This window comes from Microtus oregoni, unplaced genomic scaffold (assembly GCF_018167655.1).
Source record: "Microtus oregoni isolate MIOR12 unplaced genomic scaffold, Mior012 000011F_ref0000422, whole genome shotgun sequence".
Taxonomy (NCBI): domain Eukaryota; kingdom Metazoa; phylum Chordata; class Mammalia; order Rodentia; family Cricetidae; genus Microtus; species Microtus oregoni.
In genome coordinates, this window is record NW_024543070.1 from 42,380,759 (window position 1) to 42,395,857 (window position 15,099).

Here is a 15,099-nt window from a genome sequence, read left to right on the forward strand (position 1 = left end):
AATTTAGTATAACTATGATCGGGGGGTGGAGGGGGGATGCTCTTGTGTCCATGTGGAAGTTAGAGCACAGATTTACTGCACACAGATTTTAGACTTCGATATCTTAATTTAAATGTTGCTTATAAATTAAGCAATTCTTGTTTTATGTTCACATAGTTTTGACACTGTGTTCAGAAATAGTTACTTTGGCAAGGAAGAAAACATTGTTTGTTTTTTATAAATAGGATGCTGGACACAAAAGGTTTGGAGCAGTGTCCTGTAATATCTGTGGAATGCTTTATACAGCTTCAAATCCAGAAGATGAAACCCAGCACCTACTTTTCCACAACCAGTTTATAAGTGCTGTGAAGTATGTGGTAAGTAGACTTTGTGAATTAAAGCATACATTGCAGGTAATTAGGTTAGACTTTTAATGAAATGAATTGCCAAATTTAAGTTGTTGAAATTTTTTTTTCTTAGAGATCAATAATATATACAAAGCATGCATGACATGCATGGATATTGATTTCCTTTCAAACAAAGCCAATTAAAAATCCAGGGAATTTTCCGAACAGGTTGCTACTGTGGGATTTTTAACTTAGGTTATGTTTTTCAGTGTAATTGGTTTTTAAAAAGTTATTGTAACTTTCTGACTGTATTAATTAGCTTGTGCATAGGTCTTTTTTCTTTTTTCTTTCTTTTTTTTTGTTTTTTTGTTTTTTGAGACAGGGTTTCTCTGTAGCTTTGGAGCCTATCCTGGTACTAGCTCTTATAGACCAGACTGGCCTTGAACTCTCAAAGATATGCCTGCCTCTGTGTCCTCCTCCTGAGTGCTGGGATTAAAGGCATGTGCCACCATTGCCCAGCTGTGCATAGTTCTTAAAACTTTCCTTTGACTTTAATAATTACTGTGAATCAATCTATAATAAATGTTCATGTATCTTATTAAAATCTGTATTTGGAGATTATAATGTATATCTTGTCAAATAGGTGGTTTGGGGACTCTTTCCTGTTATTAGAGTTTATCTTTACAAAGTTAAATGTAAATTATATTTGAGTACGAAATCATAAGTGCATTTAAGGCATAATAGGTTTGTTTAATATTTGCTTCTGGAAAAAGCAAATTTGTTCGCAGTTTTGATCAATTCAGCCATTTGTAAAGTTATAATTTAGTATAATTTGTTTACCTGTAATTGAGATTTTTTTTTAATTCTATACCTTATGTACTGTACATTGACATTAATAAGACCTCCAGGATATCTGAACTGAGCTAGCTCACTAGTTCATTTCATTAGGTACTAGGTACTGGATCACTTAAAGGTCTTAATAGCCTCCTGTGTAAATTCATGTACTTGGCTTTAGTTCAGTGGTTTATGTTCATTCCTTCATGGTTGAACCTTTTATCATTTTTCCAGTGTTACTGCTACCCAGGCTATGTGAGACCTTCTTTTTTGGTTCCCTACTCTGCTTATCCTTTATAATTCCTTATTTCACATATATTTCCACACATACTACCTCCTACAACTTCACTAAGTAAAATAGAATGTGTGTGCATGGATATAGGCTATAATTTGATGGTTTATCCTTTGCAGTTTAGGCCTTTCTAAATTGGCTCTTAACATTCTTTGCTATTGTTTTTTGTTTTTTCAAGACAGGGTTTTTCTGTGTAACTTCCTTGGCTATCCTCATTCATTATGGAAGGTTGGCCTCAAACTCATAGAGATCCTCCTGCTCTGCCTACTGAATGCTGGGATTAAAGGTGTGCACCACAACAATTTGGCTGTTAACATCTGTACATCTAGAAAAGAAACTGGTGCTGTTAGCTGTCTAATTTTACAGAGTGAACCAGATACAAGTCCTTTGTATTCAGTTTAAAGTATTTAATTCTCATGTTCATTTAGTTTCTTTCTTTTCCTTCCTTCCCTCTTTTGAGACAGGGTTTTTCTGTTTACCTCTGCCTAACCTAGAACTCAGAGATGAGCCTGTTTCTGACTCCTGGGTGCTGTTATTAAAGCATGTGCCACCACTGTCTATCTCATTTAGTTTCTTAAAAATATAAAAAGACTACTCTATTTAAAAGGTTTTTTTTTTTTTTTTTTTTTTGGTTTTTCGAGACAGGGTTTCTCTGTGGCTTTGGAGCCTGTCCTGGAACTAGCTCTGTAGACCAGGCTGGTCTCGAACTCACAGAGATCCGCCTGCCTCTGCCTCCCGAGTGCTGGGATTAAAGGCGTGCGCCACCATCGTCTATTTAAAAGGTTTAATTTTAAGAAAATTCTTGATTTCTGAGGGGAACAGAAAAAAATTCATTCAAGAAATAGCAGAGGCTTTTTCAAGGTTCTGGGAGAAGATGGTTTTAGAGTACAAAGTGTAGTCATCACCTGCACAGGTCTTGGGTGTCCTGTAATGCTTCAGTGTACTGTAGTAACCTGGGTCCAGCCTTTGTCACTCCTCAGATGGATGGAAGGAACACTAGGGAGTACAGCTAGTGATTGTTTTATTTTGAGATAAGTTCAAGAGAAGAAATTGAATTTAGCAGTTGGTCATATTGATGTCATTAACTTTTGCCCTTTTGAAATGCGATGGTGGTGCACACCTTTAATCCCAGCACTCAGGAGGCAGAGGCAGGAGGATCTCTGTGAGTTAGAGACCACCCTGGACTACAAAGTGAGTTCTAGGACAGTCAGATTACACAAAGAAACCTTGCCTCTAAAATAATAATAAAAAGTTAAAAGAGAAATGTTTGAGGTAGAGACTATTTTGAAACATTGCATTATTATTTTATAATATATATAATTTATTTTATATATATAGCTATATATATAGCACTGGGTAGTGATGGCGCACGCCTTTAATCCCAGCACTTGGGAGGCAAAGGCAGGAGGATCTCTGTGAGTTTGAGGCCAGCCTTGTCTACAAGAGCTAGTTCCAGGACAGGTTTCAAAGCTACAGAGAAACCCTGTCTCAAAAAACCCAAATCCTCCTACCCCCCAGAAAAAAGAAAGCATGGGCTGGAGAGATGGCTCAGAGGTTAAGAGCACTGACTAATCTTTCAGAGAACCTGAGTTCAATTTCCATCAACCACATGGTGGCTCACAACCGTCTATAATGAGACCTTATGCCCTCTTCTGGCCTGCAGGCGCACATGTAGGCAGAACACAATATACTTAATAAATAAATCTTGAAAAAATAATAAAAAAATAAAAAGGCCTTTACTTTCTTCTTTTCTATATTTAGAGTTGTGATATTAAAGTGTTAGCCACTTGTATTATGCATTATAGAATACTTGTTAATCGGGGAGCTGGAGAGATGGCTCAGTGGTTAAGAGCACTGGCTGCTCTTCCAAAGGTCCTGAGTTCAATTCCCGGCAACCACATGGTGGCTCACAACCATCTGTAATGAGATCTGGCGCCCTCTTCTGGCCTACAGACATACGCACAGACAAAATATTGTATACATAATAAATAAATAAATTTAAAAAAAAAAGAATACTTGTTAATCACCTAATTTTATTTAGCGTAAATTTTTTGTTTTATGTAAAGGAAGAGAAGTGATTTGGTGCTTGGTTTAATTCATGCTAAATTTACAGTATTTAAGAAGTGGAAATAAAATTTTTCGCTAGTTAAAACTATTAAAAGTGAAATAATGGTTGAGTGTGGTGACATGTTTTGACATGTTTTGACATGTTTTGACATGTTTTGACATGTTTTGATGCAGAAGATATGACAATCACTGAGGGTCTAAGGCCAGGCTGGTATGACTGTGAGTTCTAGGACATCCATGGATGTGAACTGAAACCTTGTCTGGAAAACATCAAAATAAAAAATACAAATCGATAATTTTGTGAATCAATTAATGAGAAACTTTTTTTTCTTGTTTTGAGTTAAGATCTCTATATAACCCTGGCTGTCCTGGAACTTATGATGCAGACCAAGAAGGTCACAAACTCACAGAGATCTACCTGCCTCTGCCTTCTGACTTCTCAATTAGAAACATTGTTTAAAAATTAAACACCTATAATAATCAGATACAATGAGCAACGAGGAACGGCTTGCTCACTTATTTATGTATTTATCACTATTTGTCTGAGATAGGGTCTTACTGTGTGGGACCAGGCTAGCCTGGAACTCAAAAACATTGTTTAAAAAATAAATACTCAGCTAGACTTTAATCCCAGCACTTGGGAGGCAGAGGCTGGCAGATCTTTGTGAGTTCAAGACCAGCCTGGTCTACAAGAGCTAGTTCCAGAACAGGCTCCAAAGCTATAGAGAGAAGCCCTGTCTTGAGAAATCAAATAACCAACCAAATAAATAAATGCCTATAATAATCAAATATAATTAGAAACGGCTTGTTTATATTCTTATTTGCCTCATTGATACCATTTTAATAAATGGGTTTTATCTGACATATTGGGAATTATGAGGAAAGAGCATTTAGTGTTTCTGGGAGTAACTCTGACTTGGACCTAGAAACTACTGTTTTCTTGGTGGACTAAGGTATAATAGTTCTTTAAAGTGTGGGAGTGAGCAGGAATAGCCAGGTAGCCATCAGACACTATCAGAAACTCAAGTTTCATTCATCAGGCACTCTCAGAAGATGAATAATCTGTTGGCCGTTTGCAGAGAAACCACTCTTAGGGCTGTGTAATACACTCTGTATGCTTGGGATCCAAGCTTGAAAAAAAATGAAAAACTAGCAATTACAGATTTAAGTAATTATTAAGCGATAAGTCAACATTCTCTAAGTATATATCTATTTAAATGAGTAGTCAAGTCTCTTTAGGGTATAGACGTGACCAGAAAGCACTGGTTAAAAGAGCTGCTCAGAAGAGAGACTTGTTTTCTTTGGTAGAGAAGAGTTTTCAGAACAAACGTAGGAGGGCCAACTGTGGCTGTTACCATAGTACAGCTAATGAGACAGCAAATGTCAGTCATCAATTTTGTGGGGTCACGGCCATATCTTTGTGACAGAAGCAAAGGGTGTTTGTAGGTGATGAGATAAGAAAAATATGTGAGATGGTGATATTTTGATTTTTGAATGCTATTTGGAATTCTTTCCATCCTTTCAGAGGCTGAATTTTTAGCTCCATGAGTGTTTTAAGGTTTTTCAAGACTGGGTTTCTCTGTAGCTTTGAAAACTGTTCTTGAACTCACAGATCACCTGTCTCTGCCTCCTGAGTGCTGGGATTAAAAAAAATCCTGCGCCACCACTTCCCGGCCCTTGTTTTTTGAGACAGGGTTTCTATGTAACAGTCCTGGCTGTCCTGGAACTCGCTTTGTAGGCCAGGCTTGCCTTGAACTCAGAGATCCTACCATTGCCTCCCAAGTGCTGGAATTATAGGTGTGCCCTACCATCTTACTGCCATGAGTGTTATTTTTAAGTCATCTTATTTTGGTGAGATATAGGGACAGTGATTTCATTTTGGGGTGAGGGCCATAAATAAATAGGCTTAAGGTGTACGTTGTGTTGAATTAATATAGCATTGATGGATACAGGAATTGTGGGACTGATCACAAGAGGAGGAACTTGGAGTAAAGACTGACAGATTTCCAAATGACTACTGAACTGTGCTGTCCAGCATGGTAGCAAGTAAGCCACACGAAATTAAAAATACTGTACCTTAGTCACAGTTGTCAGTACTTAGTTGTTGGTGTACAAAAGAGTTCCACAATAGCCCAGAATGTAGTATATTTATTTGGGGGGATAAACTCACAAAAAGGGTAGCAATCAACAGTCCTCTGTGTGTGCTGGGAACTGGAACTGAATCTAGCAGCCAAGAGGCCCATGCACGCTTTTGTCTGCATTTATAGTACATGAGACCATACCCAAAGTGGGCTGGTGTCTTAAAGCATGTTGGCTGAAGGAGTTCCCCAACACTTAGTTATCACACATTGCTAGAAGTTACCATGTTGGACACTGTAGATACAGAATGTTTTTATCATCACAAAAATTCTCCTAGTGCCACTAATAGTTGACCAAATATATATTGCAGGGAAATCATGATCTAGTGAGACTATAATTTTAACTTGAAAGTTGAATGCATATGAATGGTATATTTTGTGTTTACTCTTTGTTTTTATTTTTTTAAAAAAATTATTTTACATACCAACCCCATTTCCTCCTCCCTTCACTTCTCCGACCACCCACTGCCCTCCTTAACATCCCCCCATCCTTTTCTCAGAGGGGTAAGGCCTCCCTTAGGGAGAGAACAAAGTCAGGCATATAAAGTTGAGGTGGGACCAAGTCCCTACCCCCTGTATCAAGGCTGAGCAAGGAGGTATCCTACCATAGCAAATGCACTCTTAAAAGCCAGTTCATGCTTCCAGGTTAGATACTGGTCCCACTGCTAGGGGGCTTCCCATCAAGAAATTGAACCACATAGCTGTCACCCACATTCAGAGGACCTGGTTCAGTCCCATGCAGGTTACCCAGGTGTCTGTCCAGAGTCTGTGAGCTCCCACTAGCTCAGATAAGCTGTTTCTGTAGTTTTCCCCATCATGGTCTTGACCACTCCTTGTTCAAAAGATCATGATTCTTTCTTCCTCTCTTCAACTGAACTCTAGGAACTGGGCTGTGGGTGTCTGCATCTGCTTCCATCAGTTACTGGATGCAGGTTCTATGATGACAATTTGGGCAGTCACTGATCTGATTACAGGGGAAGGCCCTTTCAGACACCCTCTCCACTATTGCTGGGAGTTTTAACTGGGATCATTCCTGTGAATTCCTGGCAATTTCTCTAACACCAGGTTTCTCCTTAACCCCATCATGGCGCTCTCTATCAAAATGCCTCTTTTATTGCTCTTCCCCTCTGTTCCTCTGTATATACAGGTTCTCTATATCTTTGGCTGTCCTGGAATAACTCTGTAGACCAGGCTGTCTTTGAACTCACAGAGATCCACCTGCCTCTGCCTCCCAAGTGCTGGGATTAAAGGTGTGTACCACCACACCGAACTACTCTCTCTCTCTCTCTTTTTTTTTTATTTTAAGGACTTTAACCTTTTTCTTTTTCAAGCCAGCATATATTTTTAACACACAGTAAACCATTAAAAAATTTTTTTTTGGAATCTCTCTTTACTGTATATCTTTCTTTCTGACTACACGAGTCTTTAATTTACTAAGGAATATGGGTAGGATTAAAGCCGTGGCTTTGATGGCTGGATCCAGCCCATTCCTTAGCTTTCTGCAATTCCAGCCTCATGGTGGAGGTACCGGCTGTAGCCATGTTTATTGCCACAACTCTATTGCGTTTCAAGGTCCCACTGAATCAGGCAGCCTCTCTTAAATGAGAGCGCTTGCTTGCCTCTAGCAAGCAGAGCAGACCCAAGAAATTGCTGCTACCAAGAAGCCATGCTCTATTCTGTTCTGTCTAGAATTACTTCCAAAGCTCTCTCGGGTTTTATGTGGATGCAGTTGTCCACGTGGGCACCATTCTGTAACATGAGTGCCTGCTTGTTGGTTTTGTTTCCTGCCCGATTCCTGCAGCCATTTAGCCCTAAAGAAAATCACACAGAGGTCTCCATAAGTTATAAGCTGATTTTGGCCCATTAGCTCAGGCTTTGTATTAGCTCTTATAACATATATTAACCCATTGTTCTTATCTACGTTAGCCACATGGCTTGGTACCTTTTTCAGCGGGGTAGGTCACATCTTCCTTCTTCGGTGTCTGGACAGGACTGATTATGCAGTTTTCTTCTAACCATGCCAGTACTTCCATTTTTTTATTTGTCCTGTTTTGTTTTTCTTTGGCCCATTCATTTTCCATGGCATAAATGGTCATGTGTACTCCCCACCCCCAACAGTATAACAGTTTTTTGTGTCCTGGAACTCATTTTGTAGACCAGGCTGGCCCCAAACTCTCAGAGATCTGCCTGCCTGGTCCTCATGAGATCTGGAAATAAAGCATGCCCCTCCATGCCTGGCATCAGTGAACTTTTTTAGTTGTTATTGGTGTGTCTATCACTGAGTGTTTAGAAATCCAAATTAACTGGGTGGTGGTGGCAAACACCTTTAATTCCCCCCACCCTCCGTTTGGGAGACCAAGGCTGGCAGATCTCTGTGTTTGAATTCCAGGACGACCAGGGCTACAGAGAGAAACCCTGTCTTGGAAAAAAATTATCCAAACTGTGCTAGGAGTGAAGTTTCATAAGGAAACATTTACTTAGCACGCTATCAGTTCTAGTTTCAAGTCTCATCACAGACAGACAAGGGTTTTCATGAGAAATACAAATCAAATGTAAAATGTGGCTGGGCTGTGGTTGTGCATACCTTTAATCCCAGAACTCAGAAGGTAGAGGCAGGTGGATTTTTGTGAGTTTGAGGCCAACCTGATCTATGGAGTGAGTTCCAGAACATCCAGATCTCATTATATATTGTTATGAGCCACCATGTGGTTGCTGGGAATTGAACTCAGGACCTATGGAAGAGCAGTCAGGGTTCTTAACCTCTGAGCCTTCTCTCTAGCCCCCTAAGTTTTTTTATTTTTATAGGTGTTATCTTTTATGCCTTTAAAAATGGTTGACCTTATGTTCAAATATGTATGTGATTCTGGTTGATCTTTTTATTATTCTGGTACTTTAATCTTTAAAAAGTCGTATTTATTTGTTTTACTTTGTGTATGAGTGTTTTGCTTGTATGTATGTATGTATGTATGTATGTATGTATGTATGTGTGCACCCTGTGCCTGCCTGTTAGTTCTCTTAGATTTGAAGTTATAGATAGTTGTGAGCCATTATGGTTGCTGGGAATCGAACCTGTGTCCTCTGCAAGAACAACAGGTGCTCTTACCTGCTGAACCGTTTCTCCAGCCTGATTCTTAATCTCGAAATAATTGTTCCATCCCTAGTTCATATCAATCATTTGAATTTTACTTGTCCTTGAAGTTAAGCAGATGGTGAATTTTAAATGTTTTGTTCTGTGATCTTAGGTATTCTGATTTTTATTAGTAGAAATTTTGTTTCTAAGATCCTGCTCCCATTTCATAAAAAAACAAAAACAAAACAAAAAGATAACTTAGAAAATCAGTTTCCGTCCTTTCAGACTTACCATGGTATATCAAAAAAAATAGCCTTTTTCTTTATTGAGCTTTTATATTTTTAGAAGCGATCCTAGAAAAGAACTTTTCCCTAAGCATAATTGCAAATTGCTTTTAAAAAGGCTTTTTAAAGTAAAATTGGTTGGGTAAGACAAATGGAAGAACTAGTTAAAGCTCATTCTTTCTGTAATTATTTTGAACTTCAGAGTTCCTAGTTTTAACCTGGTTCAGTCCCATCTTACTAGATTTAAGTGGCTTTTGTTTTGTTTTGTTTTTTTCATGCAGGTTCTGCTCATTAATCACCACGAGTGTGGATCTGAAGAAGAGTTTATTACCTCTTTTTTTGAGTATGTTTAACTTCAGATACACACAACGTAGCCTCTCCTTCCCTATTAGATTCTTAGAAGGTAGTTATATTTTTTTATAGTCTCCTTCTTGTGGTTTTGATAGTTGTGAACAATAAGAGTAAAAGCTATTCTTTCATTGTGGGCTACTGCATGCTAATCAGTTCACCTGGGACCTCCTGGAGGTCTTTGGCATGCCATTCATAAATATGAGTGTTAAATTTGTGGAGGTAACCATGTTCCAAATAAATCTAAGAGTTGAGTTCTTTTGTTCAGAGTCTGGGAGAGTTACCCTTTCTGTTCTGGGGATCCACTGACTTTAAGGGGTTTGATTGTTTTTGGTATGTGATTTTCAGAATTTGTTATGATGGGAAATGATAAATTAGATATTTTGTGGTATGACATCTCTCTGAACAAGCATTAGAAATTAGCTCGTATTCAATATGTTGTAAACTTAGCAAAGCAGATGACTGATCACGCCTTATTAGTTAATCATTAATGGACATGTATTATTCAGTTTTGCAATTTTTAGACAAGTAGGGGTACTTTTTGTCTTGTACATGAATGAATAAAGTATGATACAGAAAATATATTCTTTTATATCTAGGGCTGGAAAAAAGAAAGAATTCTGGCTGAATATCCTGATGGTAGGATAATAATGGTTCTTCCCGAAGATCCAAAGTATGCCCTGAAAAAGGTAAATTTTCAGTGACATTTCATGCAGAAAACTTGGACTTAAGGTTAAGAGAATAATACATTGCAGGCTTTGTACATTAAACACCAATTATAAAAACAAGAAATAAGCATTAAAGAGTATAGCCTACCTGAAGGAAAAAATTAACACAGCTCATTTGGGAAAGTATACTCAATCTTACTATGTAAACATATGTGAGGCAGATTGAGTACCAATCCATTGAGTGAGTACCTGGAAGGCATGCATATGCCTTAAGTATTCCATAGCATTTACTTTAGTGAAAAATGAATTAGGTAATGAAGCATAGTATCTTTTGTCATACAAGGTGTTTTGAAAGGGATGATGGCATAAACTTACTTGTGAATCTCTGAGTTCAGTCACCATTAGTGCAAAAAGAAAAAAACATTACATTTATAAATAATGGACTTAGTATTGTTGTTTTTGTCTCTCACATTACTTTTTTCTTTTACAGAAAGTTCTTAATGTGGATATGAGTTTTATTTATCTAAAAACCTAGTTGCATTCTAGTATGTGTCCAAAATGTCTAGAACCACAAGGGAATTAATTTATTTGCTATATTTTCTTTAGATTTACAATTGGACGTCTTTAAATCTAAGATTATGTCACCGGAAAGGGAGGCTAAGGAAACACCTATTATTTGAAAATATAGCTAATGTCCATATATTTATATAGCTCTACATTTTTATCTGCTCCCCTCCCTACCTCTCCCCTTCCTCCTTCAGCCCTCCCCCAGGGTCCCCTTGCTTCCAATTTACTCAGGAGATCTTGTCTTTTTATATTGTCTACTTCCCATGTAGGTTAGATCTATGTAAGTCTCCATTAGTGTCTGCATTGTTGTCTAAGTTCTCTGGGATTGTGGTTTGTAGGCTGGCTTTCTTTGCTTTATGTTTAAAAACCACCTATGAGTGAGTACATGTGATAACTGTCTTTCTGTGTCTGGGTTACCTCACTCAATGTTTTCTAGCTCCATCCATTTTCCTGCAAAATTCAAGCTGTCGTTATTTTTTTCTGCTTTGTAGTACTTCATTGTGTAAATGTACCACATTTTCCTTATCCATTCTTTGGTCGAGGGGCATTTAGGTTGTTTCCAGGTTCTGGCTATGACAAACAAAGCTGCTATGAACATAGTTGAGCACATGTCCTTGTGGCACGATTGAGCATCCTTTGGATATATACCCAAAAGTGGTATTGCTGGGTCTTAAGGAAGGTTGTTTCCTAATTTTCTGAGAATTCACCACACTGACATCCAAAGGGGCTGTACCAACTTGCACTCCCACCAGCAATGAAGGAGTGTTTCTTTTACCCCACATCCTCTCCAGCATAAGTTGTCATCAGTGTTTTTGATCTTGGCCATTCTTACAAATGTGAGATGTAATCTCAGCGTTGTTTTGATTTGCATTTCTTTGATGACTAAGAATGTTGAACATTTCCATAAGTGTTTTTCAGCCATTTTAGATTCCTCTGTTGAGAGTTCTCTGTTTAGTTCTATACTCATTTTTTTTATTGGATTATGTGATCTTTTGGTGTCCAATTTCTTGAGTTCTTTGTATATTTTTGAGATCAGACCTCTGTCTGATGTGGGGTTAGTGAAGATCTTTTCCCATTCTGTAGGCTGTCGTTTTGTCTTGTTGACTGTGTCCTTTGCTTTACAGAAGCTTTTCAGTTTCAGGAGGTTCCATTTATTAATTGTTTCTCTCAGTGTCTGTGCTGCTGGGGTTCTATTTAGGAAGTGGTTCCCTGTGTCAATGCGTTCAAGTGTACTTCCCACTTTCTCTTCTGTAAGGTTCAGTGTGGCTGGCTTAATGTTGAGGTCTTTGATCCATTTGGACTTGAGTTTTGTGCATGGTGATAGATATGGGTCTATTTTCATTTTTGTACATGTTGATATCCAGTTATGCCAGCATCACTTGTTAAATATGCTTTCTTTTTTCTATTTGATATTTTTTTTTTGCTTCTTTATCAAAAATCAGGTGTTTGAAGATGTGTGGATTGACATCCGGGTCTTCTATTCGGTTCCATTGGTCCTCCTGTCTGTTCTTATGCCAATACCAGGCTGTCTTCAGTACTGTATCTCTGTAGTAGAGTTTGAAGTCAGGGATGGTGATGCCTCCAGAAGTTCTTTTATTGCTCAGGATTGTTTTGGTTATCTTGGGTTTTTTGCTTTTCCAAATGAAGTTGAGTACCGTTCTTTCGAGGTCTGTGAAGAATTTTGCTGGGATTTTGATAGGCATTGCATTGAATCTGTATAGCTAATGTTTTGATATAAGGAGTTTATTCTATGGCTCTTTATGTCTTTAGATCACTTACCTAGTAAGACAGTTGCAGACACCAGATTAGCCCTTAATGATACATAGAATGGCATAAAGCATGTTCAGTTTGTCCTGTATTTAAAACATTGATCTTTGTACAAAGACAAATGTTTGTAGAGTTATTGAGTAATGGAAATTCAAATATAAAAAATCATTCAAGATACAGAGTAGGAATTTTGCTACAGTACCTTATATGACAGACTGCTTACTAAGAATCATATTACTGACTACTCATCTGTTCAATTTAGCTTTTCAGGGAAAGCCTACAACCAATTCTATTACTAGTCAGTAATACATAATAACTTTAAAAGTAAAACAGTAGGAATTGTTAGCAAACTGCTTGTAAGAATCAATTAGGGATGTGTTGTAGGGGGCCATTTGTTCGTTTCCCAGCCACCCAGGCTCCCGAAATAACCACACAGAAACTATATTAGTTAAATCACTGCTTGGCCCATTAGCTCTAGCTTCTTATTGGCTAACTCTTATATCCTAAACTAACCCATTTCCATCAATATGTGTATCGCCACGAGGCCGTGGCTTACCAGGTAAAGTTCTGGCATGTATCTCCAGGGGGGCTACATATCTTCTCCCTACTCTACCTTACTTCTCCCAGCATTCAGTTTAGTTTTCCCCGCCTAGTTCTTCTCTATTCTATCAGGCCAAGCCAGTTTCTTTATTCATTAATGCTAATCACAGCATATAGAGGGGAATCCTATATCACCACCTCTTTTCTGTTATATACATAACAGAAAAAGGTTTTAACTTTAGCCTAGTAAAATTACATATTACAAAACAGGTATCAAGCAAGAATTACAGTTACAGTGTTTATATCTGCTTTATCTATTATTACTATCTATTCTTCAATTGCATCAAAGACTCCAGAAGGATATAATATTACCTAATTAAACAGGAAGTGGATTGTAAGCAACCTCCAAAACTCTAGAAATGACAGAGACATCTTACTGCCTGGACAGTCACCCAGAGTTTTTCTGTATCATTGGAGCATCTTTGGCCTATAGGCCCATAGTGTCCAGCAGATTTTTCCACAAAGCAGGGATTTTTAAAGCAGTTCTGCCTATATTGGCAGTTTGTCAGTCACTTTCTTATGTGTCCTGCAGAATGTCTAGCAGACTCTTTCATGAAGCAGGAACCCTGAAAGATCATCTCACCAAATTCAGCAGTCATTTCTCTGTGGGTCCTGCATGTCCAGTTCATAGAGCATACCATCAAGCAGTCAAGGCAAGAGCAGTTTCTTGCCCACTTGGCTATCCAACTCCATGAGGAGCCTCTTCAGCGCCCATCATCCTCTTGAAGTATATTGGTGCTTCTAGGAGCAGAAGAGTCTCATTGTCATGAAAAGTCCTAAGTTATTAAACATTTTAAATGCCATATTCTGAACTCCTTGAAAGGTTTGAAGAATGCCTATCTATCTGAAATATATCTCTGTACATCTAGAAAATCTAACATGACTGACTACAGGATTGACTATTATAGATGATTATCTGTTAACCTATATTTCTTAATTATATATTGCATTCTTATTTTTGGGGAGGTGTTGAGACAGGATTTGTCTGTGTAGCCCTGGCTGTTTTGGAACTAGCTCTTGTAGACCAAGCTGGCCTCGAACTCAGAGATCTGCCTACCTCTGCCTCCCAAGTGCTGGGATTAACGGTGTGCACCACCACAACCTGGCACATTACATTTTTAAATGAGCTACACAAACACAATACCTTAATAAAGAGCAGAAATATTTATACACAGTGTAACAAACTTGACCTTAAATTTGTATCAAAAACCAAGATCCATACCAATGCAAAGCATTGATCTCTATAGCATATCCCCCTCTAAATGTAAACAAACCTTTATAAACAATATTTGGTTGTTTGGACATAGTTTTCTCCATATTGCTTCCTGCATTTTGTTGGGCAAAGTAATTTTTGGGGCTGTTTATTGGAGACCTTTCAGGGGGTTTTGGTCCATCAAACCTCATTAGTCTGGAAGGATTTCACAGGTTCTCATCCTCTGTCATAATAAAATAAGAACCTCTTTTCTAAAGCAACATATCCTTAGACCCAAATTTTGAAGTCAAAATACCTTTAAAGTAGATATGTTGGTTACTTAGCTCCTTTATAAGTCAAAAAATTCAAAACACAATAATATACATAATATACTGTATATTCCATCTTTTTTTAAAAAAAAATATTTACTTATTGTATATACAATATTCTGTCTGTGTGTATGCCTGCTGGCCAGAAGAGGGCACTAGAGCTCATTACAGATGGTTGTGAGCCACCATGTGGTTGCTGGGAATTGAACTCAGGACCTTTGGAAGAGCAGGCAATGCTCTTAACCACTGAGCCATCTCTCCAGCCCTATATATTGTATATTCCATCTTTGTGTGGCTTGTTTTTACTCTATTACTTTTTAATATTTATTATCTTACTCCTTTAATCTATGACTGTCTGTACTCTGTCTCTCTAAAGACTTTGCTTTGTTTTCTTTTTAAAACCATTTTTTTAATAACTCTATATACTCTTCTCTTTCCCAAGCCTACGTACATTTATCCAACATTATGACTCATTTAGAGTTCTTTAATGTCTGAATCTGTTCTATTGTATATCTGTAATTCTTTTTTTGTCCAGGAGCATTTCTTAAAATGTGAAGTGCTTCTATGGCTGCTTTATCTTTTGGCTCTGTCCAGTCCAACATGTCGGGGCGGAGGTC

General features: G+C 37.9%; 1 protein-coding gene across 4 annotated transcripts in view; it reads left to right on the forward strand.

The window, feature by feature from the left end:
• LOC121453262 (N-acetyltransferase ESCO1-like) overlaps nt 1-15,099 on the forward strand; it is a 76,079-nt gene that overhangs the window by 42,534 nt on the left and 18,446 nt on the right. For 3 of the 4 annotated variants that reach the window (XM_041659863.1, XM_041659861.1, XM_041659862.1), the window contains 2 exons: nt 225-356; nt 9,959-10,048. In XM_041659863.1, coding sequence (XP_041515797.1) covers nt 225-356; nt 9,959-10,048 — 222 coding nt within the window. Of the gene's footprint in view, nt 1-224; nt 357-9,292; nt 9,415-9,958; nt 10,049-15,099 lie in introns of all 4 variants that reach the window. The other variant, XR_005974988.1, reaches the window with a different exon arrangement.